We start from the raw sequence: 15,700 nt of genomic DNA on the forward strand, positions 1-15,700 counted from the left end.
ATTCCGCCCTTGGTGATCTATTTCTCCCCCCATCGTCTTCATCAAGCACAATTGTGGAAATCTTTTCGACTCCTCCGACAGACACCTATAATAATAACTCCTGAGTGCTTCATTTTAAAATTGCTTTTAATATAGAGGTAAATTGTTGGTGTGTGTTCCCTTTTTTTACCCTGTTTCCAACACACACAGCTTGTATTGTGTGAGAAGATAACAGGGGCCCCTCCGTCTTACTGAGCGGAGCTAATACAAACAGGTTTGTTTGGTGTTGAAACAGTGTCGACAGTTAAACTCCAAACCCACAATAAAGAGGACATGTGTCATTATGTCGATAAATCACAGCGGTGATGCACTGTGGCAAGTTCAGCCCCAGGTTGTATGCATTTTCTACTGCTTTCCCTTTAAATGTATAAATATTATGATGTTATTTGCATATAGTATTACATATTTTATGATCATGTCAATGTCTTCTGTATAGACTCTGTGTGTGATAAACTGTGTGTATGCGTGTGTATTTCTTTAGAGTTAAAGGACTGTCTCAATGCTTAAGGATTCTTATTCTCTTGCTTTGATTTTTGCGGGACGTTCATCAATGAGTGTGTGTTCATCAATGAGTGTGTGTGCTAGTGTTTATGTATGTGTGTCTGTGGATAATTTGAGCAATTTATGTTTCCAGGTTTAGAAAACATTTGTGGTACATAAATCATTTTAAAACAGCTTCTTCACAGAGTAAGTAAACTATTGTTTGACAAAGCGATAAGATTTCCACAGACTTCATTTGTATGTTGAATAAATACCTTTTTTTAATGCATTTTTTATTTGTTCCTTAAATGCTGAAAGAAAACTACAGAGGGAAAAATGACTGGGATGCTGTTTACATAAAACAACAGAATATATCGCATGTATTGGCTTTGAAATGCATCATATGTTTCTCCTTTTTGTTTAATTCAGAGTGTGTTTTAGTACCTGGCTCTTGGACGCGGCCACCTTAGCGAACAGGGCCTGGGAAACTTTGGCCCTCTTCATCTCCTGCTGGATCTCGTCGTAGATGTTGGAGTTGATGTTGAGGATGCAGCTTTCTGTTTTGCCGTTCCACTCACTGGGCATAGGCGACAGTTTGACCTGGTTAAAAGGGCGAGGACAAAGGAAATTACTAATATTACTAACATACATTTATTTTAAAACTTGAATAATACCTAGTTATATAAACAACTTTGGTTGTGTGTATGGACTGGGTCACTGTGTTTTTCCTTAATACGCTTGAGACCATTTTCTTTTTTTTTAATGTCTTCAGAGCCGTGCATGGCTGAATACGCAGACTTTTTGATTACGCTAAAAACACATAGGAAACTAAATCAAAAAATGCAAGATACAAAATTAGCCTTGCATGTACAGTAAGAGATAAATTGACATTATGTTCCAAATACTGTTTTATACCCTGCTTTACAGACATGCACTGAAATAGCAATGTAATGCATGTTGGGAGATAAAAAGCCTCCGTATGTGTTTTGTCTATGAAAATGTGTGCATTCAGATTGGTAAAGGTGGAGAGGTGAGGTGGGTGGAGTTATTTGCTCACAGGGGAAAGGCCCACGGGGATACGGGGATTCCAGTCCTCGGGCCTCACGCTGTTACAGTCTTCCCTCCGGGGCTGCAGTGTTGGGAACACAACACAAACGTTATTTGTTCAGGCTCACATGTGGAAAAATAAAAGTAATCTGGCTTAACACAAGCATTCACACACACTCATATATGCAACCATTTCTCACACACACACAGCAGTGTAGATTACACCCACGCACTGCTCCAGTGTTACTTCGCTCAAAAACACTCTGATGTGTTGTGAGAAATGTTATTCTTCTGATGTCAAGCTAGTGATTAAAAAAATAAATGCAAGTCAAGTGAAATCAAATCATCTTCATTCAGCGGCTTGTTGCATCTTGACAAAAATCCTTTGACAAGATAACAAGTATCCTAATAAAAGCATTACCAATGAACCATTAGCATATGAATCATTGCACACGAGCCCTTTTGAAAGGAGACATCGGCAGGGTTTGGTTTGAGTACAAGTACGCAGCATTCAGAGAAACCATAATAACACCAACATCTCCTAACTTAAGACCCAGTCTGTGATATAACAACAAAACATATATATTCCAAAATGTGTCTAGACACCTAATATGATCTCCTTTATGTGTTAAAGACAATCACATAATCCTAAAATTTGTGGTGAAACTGGAATGTCGGAGAGTTTCTGGGCCTTTCATCCCGTTTTTACGACAGCTCGACATGGGCTTGTCAGTCTGAGCGGTAGGTTACCATGTCAGGCTAATTGTTAAGGCTGGGACGTGCACTAACTGGCTTTGGGGGAGTCGAGTCGACCCATCAGCACACGTGAGAGAAACATACCTCTGCATCTGTTTTTATGAGGCCAATAAAAACCCTCCTCTGTCTCTGGCTCAATTGCCACCCTGGCTGATTTATGTGCTTAAATTCACACCGCATTGCTCCATAGGAGAGGCTGGCAGATGGCCAGGTGTATGAGTGTGTGAGCTTGTGTGTTTGTGGGTGTGCGTGTGTAGGAACAGGTCTACATGATAAATGTTGATGGGTTTAAGTCATACAGGTGAAGTATAATAGATTTCAAGATATTCTATCGACGTGCCAGCAGTCATTTGAGTGATGTGAGAATACAAACACAAACTTTGAGTTTTGGGTCCTGTTTGACAAAGTTTGTGTGCCATGTAGTTGGCATTGCAGATCTCTTTCTGCAATAGGTATCTTTAGAGCTCTGTAACCAGATCCTAGAAATGTTTAAAGGCCCTCTGCACATTCATTCTGTAAGAACATTGATGAAATATCTTTATATTACCTGATTTGACTCATAGAAATAAAAAAACTCAAATCTCTATCACCGCATCAGGGATGGTAATATAACATTAACAGTGGGTTATTAAGCAGAACAAAACATTCTTGTGAAAAGGTCCCCCCCCTCTAACTCTGAGTCTCTCTCCTGCGCTGACACAGCCTCTGATTGTAAAGATGAGCTGTGAACTACAAAGTGGCCCGAAGTTCAGCACCGCTGCTTCAGAATGTGACTCTTTCTCTTTAGTTTTGCAAAGACAGCAAGTGGTATCATGCTGAGTAGTTTCAGAGGAGGGGCTCCATTTGAAAGATCAGATCTTTCTTTCCTCCTCACCTAAATAAAAGCCCAATCTTCACCGGGGACAGGACAGAGTAGGCCTTTGTCCGGCACTCTCACCTCCCAAATGCAGCTGACCGCACTTCAAATAGGCTTAAGTGGTAGAAAGTTGCCACATACCTTTCAAATGAGGGACACTGATTTGCGGTGATTTTGAAACGGGGGCTCGCTAAACGATGTTTGATCTTTCAAGGAGCTTGTCATCACTGAGTGAGCTTTATTTTTTTGTATGGGAGGGCTGTTAATGCTGCCTAATGCATGCTAAAAGGTCAAAATTAGCACAAAAACTACCCATCATCCATGCACCGTCCTCACCTGTGTGGTGAGGGCGGGTGGGACGTAGGACTCATTTACATGCAGGGAGAATGTAAAGCATGATCTCTGGTGTGCACGATGACAGAAAGATTGGGCTTTTATTTTAAGTGTTTCCAGACAGGTAGTCGTCTGATACAATGGAGAGGAATGTGAGGTGTGTAAGGGAACAATATGCTAGGTTGGTGCTTGTATCCTCGCTGTTGTCACATAAAAACAGAGTGTACTGGATGAGTGTGTCTGTGTTTGTACATTAAGGAATTCAACTTTGTTTAACTTTTTGTATTGCCTATGAAACCTGGCAGGATGTTTGATATGCGTGTCTTGATTAAGTCCATGACACCAAAAGACAGAGAGTAAATATCAGCTTCTAAATCTAATCTGCTCTCATACCTGCATACCTGTTCTCAACCCTGACTGCATGTACACAAGTAATAGTATCTAAATCCGTCTAGCCAAACAGTTTACATGCCTTTATCTACTCGTATTCATTTTTTTTTTACATGGTGAATAAATGCAGCCTTTGTCACTTCTCTTTTTGTTGCATGCTTTCTGAATAACTTCCAATATAAAGTTTGAAAATGTTTCTACCCTTAAGGCATTGGAACCTCTTTTTTATTTCACAATATTCTGTCTCGGTGTAGAAAGTCTAGTTAGTCATACAATTATCTCTCTGAATCAGAGCACTTTGAAGTGAAAAAAAGCTCTCAATGGGTGGAGCCAACAACAACAATTGTCATTGTGCAAGTTGTCTAGCTGGCCAACTCGAATGCTGTGTGATGGCCTACTTTGGTAAAAAGGTTGTGCATTCGAGGATTTTTTGTTTCCCAGACGTGGATGTGACTTTCTTTAGCAGCTATATAGATTTTCACCACGTTTCCACCACTGTTGCTCATGTCAACAAATGGCCATGATGTTCCTTTTTAATAATAAAACAAATATTTTTAACGACTAAGAAAAAACAAACCCAGGTGTTCTTTCCATGGTGTTGTTCTATTTTAGAATATTGAATTAAAGAATGTTAATATTACTTCGTTCAAAATAGATGCATAGCGCTGAGTTATTATCCATGCCACATTCATCTAGTGTTGCTATGGTGCTTCAACGATTGGTCAAACAATAAATCAGAAAATATGCTTTAGGCAACTACACTCGCAACAACATTAAACTTTGATGGTGTAGAAATCTGCCTTGAGCTCTATTTCTAGAGTCTTATGATTTATTTCTAAAGGTTTATTCCAATTTGTTAAATGTTTGTACGTCAAAGGAGCAGTTCTGCCTCTCAGAAATATTTTTAAAAAACGGCAACTACTTATTAGGACTCCCTGAATAACATTCAAGATAATGACATGTTCTCTACGAGCTAAAGAAGTGCACCAGAAGAAAATATGTGATAAAAAAGTCTCTGGTACCTGTAAAGGTCTGATGGGTGGGGTGCTGATGAGTGGGGGGGCGCCCATCGCTGAGGCGGCGGTGAGGCTGCGCTCCCTCTCATCCTGATAGATGCGATCTCGCTCCACCTCAGGCAGCTGCAGGAAGTTCTGCATGGCGCGCAGGTTGACCAGCAGGGACTGGGACGCTGTTTTAGGATCTTCCTCTTTGCGGAGAATCTCAGACAGCAAGCCCTGCACGATGGGGTGGGAGAAAACAAATAGAGTAAGAAAAAAATGGAGGTTTGAGATAAGAGTAAAAAAATGAAGAACAGAAAAAATCAAGCATATGGAAAACAGTTGGGTGTCAAAATAACATTGGAGGAATTGTAAGAGTTAAGACTTATGTGTGAATGCAGTGTTTCTGTAGAGGCAGTTGGGGTCACAGGCTTTCCCTTTGTATCAATTTAATTTCCCCTTGATTACGACAGTGTCCACTTTCCTCTGAATGTGTTTTCTTTAAAGAGGGAGTCTTCTCTACCTTCCATAATTGTTGTAAAATCACGTTGTCAAAGTAAACTCATACTCCTGCAAATCCTTGTGTCTCTACAGAGTTTTTGTCTTGATAATAATTCTGGTTTTGAAGCACATAATCGATGCTCTTTCTTGGATGACGAAACTTCTGTGTGGCCTTTGAACCTATAACACATTGTTGCGTGTAATTTTGCAGGTCTTGGACATATTCTTAGAGTCGTATGTGTCTCTAGATAAGAGACGCAGCGACTCGCCTGAAATGTGAAATTCTTGTGCGGCGGGCAATCAGTGTATCCTCTATTTACTTTTCAATAGCGCTCAATTCCATCATTATGAGGCGGGGATGACTCCATTATCAGAGACGTGTGATTGGGCCTTTTCATCAGCTCTTGGCCACACACTGTGCAAACCATCGCTCCGCTTCTCTCACCATCAATAGGTGTGATTTGGTAATAAAACAAGGTGATGGGGAAAACATGATCATTATGCTTTTATTCTTTTTTTTCGGAGAGAATGCGAGTCCTCTTCTCTCACTTCTTTTTTGGGAGAGTAGCAAATGCGGTGTTGTTTGTCTGGCTATTAAAATGTATACGTACATGTGTCATGTTCCAAAAGGTAGGTCTGTGGCATCCAGACAAGTATGAACAGATACTAAAATGAAATCAGACTCAGTGAGTGATGATTTTATGACGAAGGGGACTGAGCACTTAATGTACACAAGTATTCAGGGCATAGATTAGTGTCATATCTAATTTATGTTTGTTTTCTGCCTTCTTCAATGTGTGCCTGCTTATCGTTATTCGCCATCAAATCAGTTTCCTCCCTGCGCCTCCACCTCCTGCATTGACAGCAGACCCTCCATGTCACTACTCGACCCCCTCCCCCTTCTTTTATTAACACAGACTTGTGGAAAAAAAACACACGCCTAATAAATAATCCTCCAAAGGCAAACTCTCCAACGGCAACGGGCTAATTCCTCATATCAGCCACAGATAAGACCCTTGTTTGTGTGGGAGCTTGCACAAAAACACCACTGTCTGACTTAGACATTTAACACACACACACACATTTATTTTTGGGGTTGCTGTACGTTCTAATTCTAATAGATCCTAATCAGTTTCAGTTTATTTTTCCGACACAACGACTTCAAAGCGAATGCTGTTGTAATGAGGTTTGCTGTCACCTCTCTCTTCCCCCCCATCTAATACCGACGGGATGTCTTAAGACATTATCGTTGCCTTCTGAGTGTGTGTGTGTGTGAGTGTTTGGGGATGTGAGTAAGGCTTCTGACTATGAAGTGAAACCACATATTTTGGCAGAGAGAGGACGCGCGCCATGACCGAGGCCGGGTCTTTCACATGGCCGGCTGCCAGTTGTCTTGAAGTTCAGTAGAGGTGCTACATTACTGAGTGAGAAGTTAGATATGAACTGTGGAAATAAACCAATTTTAAGACCGGTCTTTACCTAGTATTTTTACATAAAAAGGTCCCTTGACATTTTTAAGGTGATGTTTTTCCTTTGAAAAAAGGTGTTTTTTAAGACAGTGAGGAAAACCCTCTAAGTGATTTTGTGCAGTTGGATTTCAAAAGCGGAAAGGTGCAAACATTTTTAGATGATATCTTTTGATGGAGTTTTCAGTTACACTCTGTGACCTTAGTGGTGCCACAGGATGTTTAAACAATCTAAATGTGTTCTTTAAACTGACAGACTGGGGCATACAATTAAATAAAAATAACATTTGAATTTTCTTTTTTTAATTAAATCATCAGTTACTCTAGCAAATACTGGATGCAATGTGTCACATAGCACCTTTTTTATGAGTTTGATGATATTAAGGTTACAAAAACTGTTCTAATAACCTAGATTATCATTATTATAATTACCAATATTACAGCAGAAAGGAGAAAGAGGCGTTGGAGCAACTTTTACCTTTGCCAATAACTTTAGTAGACAATAATCGTTGTTTTAAAGTTGGCAAAGTCCCTGTTCTGTAGCCCATCTGTGTCCCCTCCTCACCTGGGTTCTGTTGAAGGCCACACGGGCGAAGACGGCCTGTGAGATGCCGGCCCGCTTCAGCTCGTCCCTCACCCACTGGTAAACGTCCATGGACACCTCTGTGTTTGATGTCACCTGTGGCTCCATGGGCTTGTTGTGGGAGTTGCGGTTGACAGGTGGGTGGTTAAGGTACTGCTGCGAGAGGGACTGCTGCGCCAACAGCCGGTTCACTGCATACTGCTGGTTGAGGATCTGTGCCATCACAAGCTGCTGGTTGACCAGCTGGGGGCTGATGGGCGTGGACACCAGACCCGGGTGGTGCATACCGGGGAGCTGGGGCTGTCGGCCGCCGTTCTGCCCACTGTGTGGCGGGGGGGCGTGTTGCATCTGAGGCACCGGCGAAGATGGCGTCTGCTCTGCTGTGCTGCCGGGGATAGGCTGCTGCTGCTGGGAGAAGCCCATGTGGTTGTGGTTGTGGTTGTGGTTGTGGCTGTGATTGGAGCCGGGTGGAGAGAGGTCGGACAGGCCATCCATCTCTGCTGGAGGAGAGTGGAGGAAAACGGGCAGAAAGTGGAGGGCAGAAGAGACAGAGATAAGTAAAAAGACAGGTCGAACACCAAAAAGAAAACACATGAGTGAAAATGTAGAAGAGGCCCCGTTTGTGCTGTGGAAGTTTAACCTTAATCTCAAAACTGGGATAAATGTAATGTCATCATAGTCTCTAATCAGAAGAAATTAAACAGATGTGCTCCGACTGAGATCCAACTTAACCTCAAGTGAATCTTATCCTGTCAGAAAACATTTCCATTTCCATTCATGAGATATGGAAAGGAAAATATTTTTGCAGTCAGCACATTTTCATGTCTTGAAACCAAAACCACAATAAACAGGGGTTTACTGTCTTTTCCCTAATAAGTGGCCTTCAGAGGCCTCTTACTCCCTGATTGGATATGAAAGAGCTGATCAGCCAACGACTGGTTACAAAAAATGTTTTAACGCAGATAAAAGAGCTTCATTGTGTTTGACCTGTGTCTTCCACATGCCATGCCTTCGAAATTAAGTTCACAACGTCTGTGGCCTCATCATGTGAAAAAGAAATCTTGGAGAGACAGTGGAGTGTGTGTAGGATTAATTAAGGAAAACATTTATGTGTGTGTTTTTCTAAAATAAGTAACACAAGCTAGCCAATATGGCATTTTTAGTGGAGGACTGTCTAAACATAAATGCAGTGAACGGAGACAGAAGGAATACATCGGAGGATACAGTCTGTAACCTTGTCTGAGTGGAGAACAAACAATAAAAAAAATCGATGTGCCGTCATTTAATGGCGTTTTGGAGATTTTTGTGGCATCTCTTGCTTTGGGAATCTTTAAGTCCATAATGGCTGCTCGGGAATATTTTAAGACAGGTTTAAATGATGTGCTTAGAGGATGAAAACAATGATTTAACATTCAAAGTACTACCCACAGCGAAGTGAATAAGCATTTGGAGCAGCTGAATGTTTTGAGGTTTCCGCCTCTCTTTAAGTAATTCACATATGCCGAGGCTTCTTGCGTGCAACTGACTGAGTGAGGGGGCAGCGTTTAAGAATTCATACGGATGGCAACATTAACACCTTAGAAGTGTGCCTCCACATCCCACAGAAAAAGCATCGTATGAGATTGTAAAAAGCGTAAATTGCTGTTATGGGGGGAAAGGGGGGGGGAGAGTCTTCAACAAGCTGAATCTTTTAGCAGATGAAAGATTAAGTGCATGGATGTTTTCCAAAAATACCCACAATAATCGTGTATTTGAGCTGCCTGTTTCTTAACTGTCAGCAAGCACAAAACACCCGGCCAAGACGGGTCTATTGAGCGTTTGTCGAAAACAAATGATGGTGGGGGGAAGAAACAAAACAAAAAAAAATCTTGGTAATAATCACATCTCTTCCTATAATCCCTGGCATTCCCTGGCTCTGATGGTATGGCGTGTCTATTCACTCAAATGTGAATGCGTGTGTGTGTGTGTGTGCATATGCTCGCTCGCACAGACTGCTGGGGGGCATGCTCACAACACACAAACACACAGGCACACGGAGGCATTTCCATGCAAATTGAAAAGAGAAGGGGTGACAGAAGAGCATGGCAGGCCCTGGGAGAAAAAGGCTGCCACAGAAGCGGGAGTCCTCGTGTGGAATCCTGCCACAAAAGAGCCCCGGATTAAACACACAATGGGAATGGGATGTGGGCTGAGGGAGGGAGGGAGTGCGTGTGTGTGAGTAGGAGAGGGAATGAGAAAGAGAGACATACAAAGTGACCCAACTTTCTCTCCTGTGTTGGCTTCCCTGCACTAGCGTTGCCACCTCAAAAGAAGAGGGACGGTGTTTGCTGGCGGCCGGTAACACCACTTCAGCCGCAGAGCAGCAGCTTGCCAGTACCTGTGACCAGGTACTTCTTCCCCTTGACTTCGGGCTCAAAACTGCTTGCTAAATGCAAAGCGGTGAAGTAAATGCAGAGTCACATTTGCCGCCACTGCCAAAGCACAAAGGGATGACCGTGCCACTCTCTCTTCCAGCATCAACCTTGGCTTCTCACCAGGTTTTCTCTTCCTGCCATTTGTAGCCACGTACAGCAGACAGCAGCCCGTCATGAATATTGAGGATGGGGGAGTTGCCGCGGGGTATGAGGGGCACCTGAGGCTCGTGTGCCAAAGGTTTGTGTCTGAGGTCTGGTTAACATGGCACATGGGCGCTGGAGTTTCTGTGAATGTGTGGAGGCACATCTTGAGATGTTATCGCTGCTTTATCGTTGCTTCTGTGTACTAAACCATTGGAGGTTTTGTTCTTATCAGGAATCTATGTTCCATAAGAGAGTGACCCGAAGAAGTGCTTATGCTTCATAAAAGTCATATTAGAATGATTAAAAAACAGTATTCAACATAGTCCATATAAGGGACATTATGATATGGGCGTGACCATGATTTTGGTGTCATTTAAAACAAAGGTAGGATCAGATGAGAAAATGAAAATTCAATATAGAGTTTAAGCCACAAAGTAAATAAGCTTCAGTCACTTTAATGTGACTTTAAGTGCTATTTGGTTTTTGGATTAAGATTAAGATTTTAATAATGATTTGGTTTAGGCAAGACAGGCAGTAATGTTGGGTATTAAAAGAGGAATGTGGCTTGTCACAAGTTAAACAAATCAGTGTGTGTGTGTGTGTGTGTGTGTGTGTGTGTGTGTGTGTGTGTGTGTGTGTGTGTGTGTGTGTGTGTGTGTGTGTGTGTGTGTGTGTGTGTGTGTGTGTGTGTGTGACCATATGCATATGCCAGTGTATCTATCTTTGTCCCAAATCTATCAAAAATGTATTCTCATTTTATGGCGACTTGGTCTACATTGGTTAGTTTTTCATCTATGTTAGACTTAAAGTCAGGTTAAAGCTACAGTAGCATTAAGGCTAAGCATTCAGAAGTCATGGTTAAGGTTATCTTCAAGGAATTCATTTATGTCAATGTAATGTTCTTAAAAGGGAAGTGTGTTAGTGTGTGTGCCCATGTTGCGACATACCTAATGCATTGGCACGCGGGCTCTCACGGAGGACACACGTCCCCAGGTAGCCCTCCAGCTGGGAGGGTTGGCGCATGCCTGCACAGCCGGATGGAAGGACACGCACATGCATACACAAACACAGACACACACACATACACACACAGAGAAGTGAGGGAGAAAAACAGGGTTAGGACTTTCTCCAGTACTTCTCTCCCATTCCAGCTAAGCACTAATATGACATTTAAAACACCAGCATCGATGAAGCCATACAAGCTGCTGCAGCAGCCCCGTTTTTGAGGAAAATATAACAAGATAGAAAACAATTGTGACAGAAAATGTGTAGGAGTATGCAAGAGAATACAGCAGGTCTGAAGTGAATAATGTTCTCAGCATATGTTGCCACTTTAACAGAAGAAAAAAACATCAGATAAGATATGATCACAACACGCTATTTGCATGGACGCAGTGAAAACATTTTGATATAATATCTCATCTGTCATCAGTGCAAGCAGTAGCGCACTGGCAAAGCAAAAAAAGATTGTTCAACAGATTGTTAAAGCTAATATCTTAACATTACACTGCCTTGTGAGGCTCGCAACAGAGTGGTGTTCTGCTAAATCAAAAGACATACAAATATATCAGAATTCCAGCTGGGGTGGTACTAGTATCACATAACCTCATTTCCTGGCGGGTCAAAGGGGATTTTTTGGTGATAATATAAAGCATGCGTTGTTAGAGGGTTGATAAGAAGATCTAATTGAATTTCAGACTAGGCGGTGGCCGGTTGAAGTCATTGCTGCCTTTTGTTTGTGGAATAGTAAAGCGTTATACTCGCTCACAAACAAAAAAAAAACAGTCGGAGGCCTCAATCTGACTCTTGCATTAGAGTTAATTAAAGCAATAATGGATAAACCAAAGATAACACTGCGCCCAGCTGCAGAACAGAGCGGAGTTATCTTGAATTATTAGATAACAAGATAAAAATGTATTTCTGCTTCATGCAACAGCAGGAAGACAAAGAGGCGGTTGGTTAGAGAACATATTGTAATGACGACTGGTGTGTGTATGTGTGTGATTGTGTGTGTGCAAAGAGACAAAAGTGTGAGCGCCATACTTTGCGCGCCTCCGTTTTGCTTACCCATCATATCTTTTGTCTTCTTGAAATGTTTATACCAGCGCCCAAATTCCTGACACTTCGCCGCCGACACATTTGCATAGTAAGTGCTGTTCACAATGGAGGAAATCATACTCTGAAAGAGAGAGATTGATTGAGAGAGAGAGAGAACGAGAGAAAGACTTTAGATTCTCATTTTAGAAAACACAGACATAATATTAAAGCTTGTGAAACATGCAGTGACACTGTAGCTTGTCAAAACAAATAAAAGATAGGGAAAACCCAGCACTAAAATAAGCCATTGGACATGCAGAAATGTTGGGTCTTTTCTTCTAAATGTAAATAAAAAGAATCAAGCAAGGTTTTATCTATTCATCTGTATCAAATGCTGTGAGTTTGTCTGATTTTTCAGAGTGGGTAGTGTAAAGGTCAACTGAGTCTGTTGACATCAAGAGAAGACGGCATGAAATATATTTACCTTCAAAAGAAAGAAGATAGCGGCTTATTGAATGTCAGCATCTGGGGAGTCAGGCGATGTAAACAGATAAACTGCTTTTATTTCCCAGCTCTTTATTTATACAATCTGTTAAAGACAACCACTTCAAGCATATCCAGGCCTGCACTGAGCATGGCGTTCTGCGACACATTTGTGCTCGCATCTCCCCCTTTACAATAGCTTCTTTGCCCTCTCTACATTAACTTCAACCATCCTCTTCATGCCTCAGAAAACAAAGACGCAATATTTTTTTTCTCTCCTTCCAGTTTCATTAAAATGAATGTTTTAACACCTTGCCGGCCTCCGGGCGAATAGCGAGGTTGGTGCAGGAGAAATTGTTTTTGATTGTTATAAATATTCAAAAGAACCAAACCATCTGTTTTCAAATTACAGGTATGCCATCTTTATAATTTCTATAATATATGCGCTTGGAGGTTGGCGGGGGAACCTTCTGGCAGAACAGCGTGGAGGTACGAGCACAATGAACGGGTAGAGGATGATTCTGGTTCTCCAGCTTTTGTGCACAAAAAGAGGGTAAAGGATGGCAGCTGTGCTGTCAGAAAGGTCACTCCAACAATGAACCCCTGACCTCTCTATTAAAGCTCTATGCAACTAATGCGATGAAAACAAACCAGAGTCTAACACACATACAACCAGAACACACCAACAACTTAGTTAGCACAAATCTGAGCAAAGCTCCAGCAGGATCAAGATGGACACAAGTTTCTTTTGTCCAACCGTAGCAGGCAAGGATCAGCTCGAGGTTAAACAAAAGCAAAAGCAAGACAGCTTTCAGCAACGTTTTGGCCAGCGTCATATGATGCCCTGTCCCAGAGGATGGACCTTAGAGTCCAAAACTCCACACAAGAGTTTCTATAAGCAAGCGTTTTTAAAGACAATTCTTTGCCACCTCTTAGAATGATACTAAGAGAACCAAAGGCAGTTACATTTTCAGGTATCGCTTTTCACATTTGAACCAAAGTCACAAAGGACTATACTAATCATACCTGCTTGTACCAGGTAGAGTCAAATGTGGTAGCACCGCAGCCATGTATATATATGTGCAAACCATGCTCTGCTGCATCATGATAAAAAAAAGGAGGGACAAGTCTGCATTTGGACTTAAACGGTATAACAAGGCAGGCTTTAATAGATCTACTGAAAAGCCCTCATTCAATAAAAGCCCTGATAGAGTTCAGGTTAGGGTGAGGATGTCAGAATTGCCCTTTAAATGGGTCATACATTTATGCATGAGGCAGCTCCTTATTTTTTAAGCAATATTGGCATCAGGGAATCGTCTCTGGTCTTAAAATGATAACTTCTGTTTATTCATTATGATAAGCATAAGCCAGTTTTATCAGAATGAATAGTTTTGTTCTTGATTTACTGCCTTGGAAAGAGAAATTGGGACGAGGACTGGTAAAGCACCAAACCGCACATTCCAGTTTAACATGGTACGGTAGCCAACTCCCAAACCAAAGGTCCATCAAAAAAACATTTATTTTAAGTAAGAAGGGTTTTCCTTCAAGTAGGAGAGATAATTAACTCCTTTCCCCCAGCATGCCATGTTTTATTTACAGTATATCTGGGCTAAGGCGGCCCCAGGCAACAAACAAGAGACCTGCAGAAGACGGTGTGCCTTTCTCTCTCTTCCCATCTTTCTCTCTATCTCTCTTGCTCCCTTTTTCTCCGCCATCTTTGACACAGATGTTCTAATAAACGCTCCTCATTAATCAGCCCTCTCCCTCAATACATCACTCTACCTCTCACAGGGGGCCCAGTGTGTATGTGTGAACCAAACAATACACACACAGACACACACACCTTTTCTCTCTATCGCTCTTCCCACAACTCTGTCACACACACATGCATACGCACTAAGTGAAATCAAGCAGATAACCAGAGCCTCTGCTGCCACTGCGGTGCCAGCAGGAGGGCTCTGCTAGGGCTTGTCAACAGGTAGCATGGCTTTGTGTGTGTGTGTGTGTGTGTGTGTGTGTGTGTGTGTGCGGGCCGGTGTGTGTGTGTATGCGTGTGCATGAGCATGTGTGTGGACCCTTTAAGTGATAGCCATCTGCAGCGCAGAGAGCTTATCAGCAAGACCAGGAAGTGGCACTGGGCTACTATCGGTCCCCAACATCTACTCCACTCCCCATCATGGGAGACAGGAAGAGAGAGCAAGGGGGAGAGAGTGAGAGTGAGTTTGTGTGTGTGTGTGTAAGAAAATAGCAGTGCAGCAGGCAGGTACTGTAGGCACCCAGCTGCCAGCTTTAGAGTGTGGTGCACACACTGGCAAATGCAAACACACACAAAGTACAACCCCTGCAGACAAACACACATGGTGCATTTACACAAATGTACGCACACACACACACACACACACACACACACACACACACACACACACACACACACACACACACACACACACACACACACACACACACACACACACACACACACACACACACACACACACACACACACACACACACACACACACACACACACACACACACACACACACACACACACACACACACACACACACACACACACACACACACACACACACACACACACACACACACACACACACACACACACACACACACACACACACACGTTCCAACTTAGCCTGATGTCTTGAATCAGCTGGGGAAAACGTGCATCCCATTTGCAACACTCTGCCTTGTCTCTCGCCAACATCTAACACAGCTCAATTATGGCACATATCCACCTCAACTGAGATGACCCCCCCTCTCTTCAGACTAACACACACATGTACATATATATACACACACATTCACCCACATATACTGGCAACCAGGTTCCGCCTATGGCTGCTGAGGTGGAGAAGGCCTGCAAAGATGGCATTTTGATGACTATTTGCTGCTACGCAACGCAGCAGCTGGTGCACCAGGGGCCGCCCAGTGAGAGTGAGCAGGGGGTGGGCAAGAAGAGGTGGTAGCAATGGGAAACAGTGGGGTGAGGTGGGGGGGGGGGTTCTCGTTTGTTGCCATAGTTTCTGCGAACATGGGCAAGGGGGTTTGCTAAGCTTGGTAGCAACCTCAGAGAAAAATAATAGGCCTGATTCCGGGAAGAATCAGGAGAAGTTTGGTCTAGGCAATGCCTCTCCAAGCTGTGAATCTTT

At 42.6% G+C, this 15,700-nt stretch overlaps 1 protein-coding gene across 7 annotated transcripts in view; it reads right to left on the minus strand.

Annotated features, from left to right (window-relative positions):
• LOC117500557 (DNA-binding protein SATB1) overlaps positions 1–15,700 on the minus strand; it is a 56,836-nt gene that overhangs the window by 17,536 nt on the left and 23,600 nt on the right. For 5 of the 7 annotated variants that reach the window (XM_034153450.1, XM_034153448.1, XM_034153449.1 and 2 more), the window contains 6 exons: positions 12,075–12,186; positions 10,955–11,032; positions 7,432–7,949; positions 4,924–5,136; positions 1,577–1,648; positions 964–1,119 (listed from right to left, as the gene is read on the minus strand). In XM_034153450.1, the coding sequence (XP_034009341.1) occupies positions 964–1,119; positions 1,577–1,648; positions 4,924–5,136; positions 7,432–7,949; positions 10,955–11,032; positions 12,075–12,186 (1,149 nt within the window). The remainder of the gene's footprint in view (positions 1–963; positions 1,120–1,576; positions 1,649–4,923; positions 5,137–7,431; positions 7,950–10,954; positions 11,033–12,074; positions 12,187–15,700) is intronic. The other 2 variants (XM_034153451.1, XM_034153447.1) reach the window with 1 other exon arrangement.

The sequence above is a fragment of the Trematomus bernacchii genome, unplaced genomic scaffold, assembly GCF_902827165.1.
Source record: "Trematomus bernacchii unplaced genomic scaffold, fTreBer1.1, whole genome shotgun sequence".
Classification (NCBI taxonomy): Eukaryota; Metazoa; Chordata; class Actinopteri; order Perciformes; family Nototheniidae; genus Trematomus; species Trematomus bernacchii.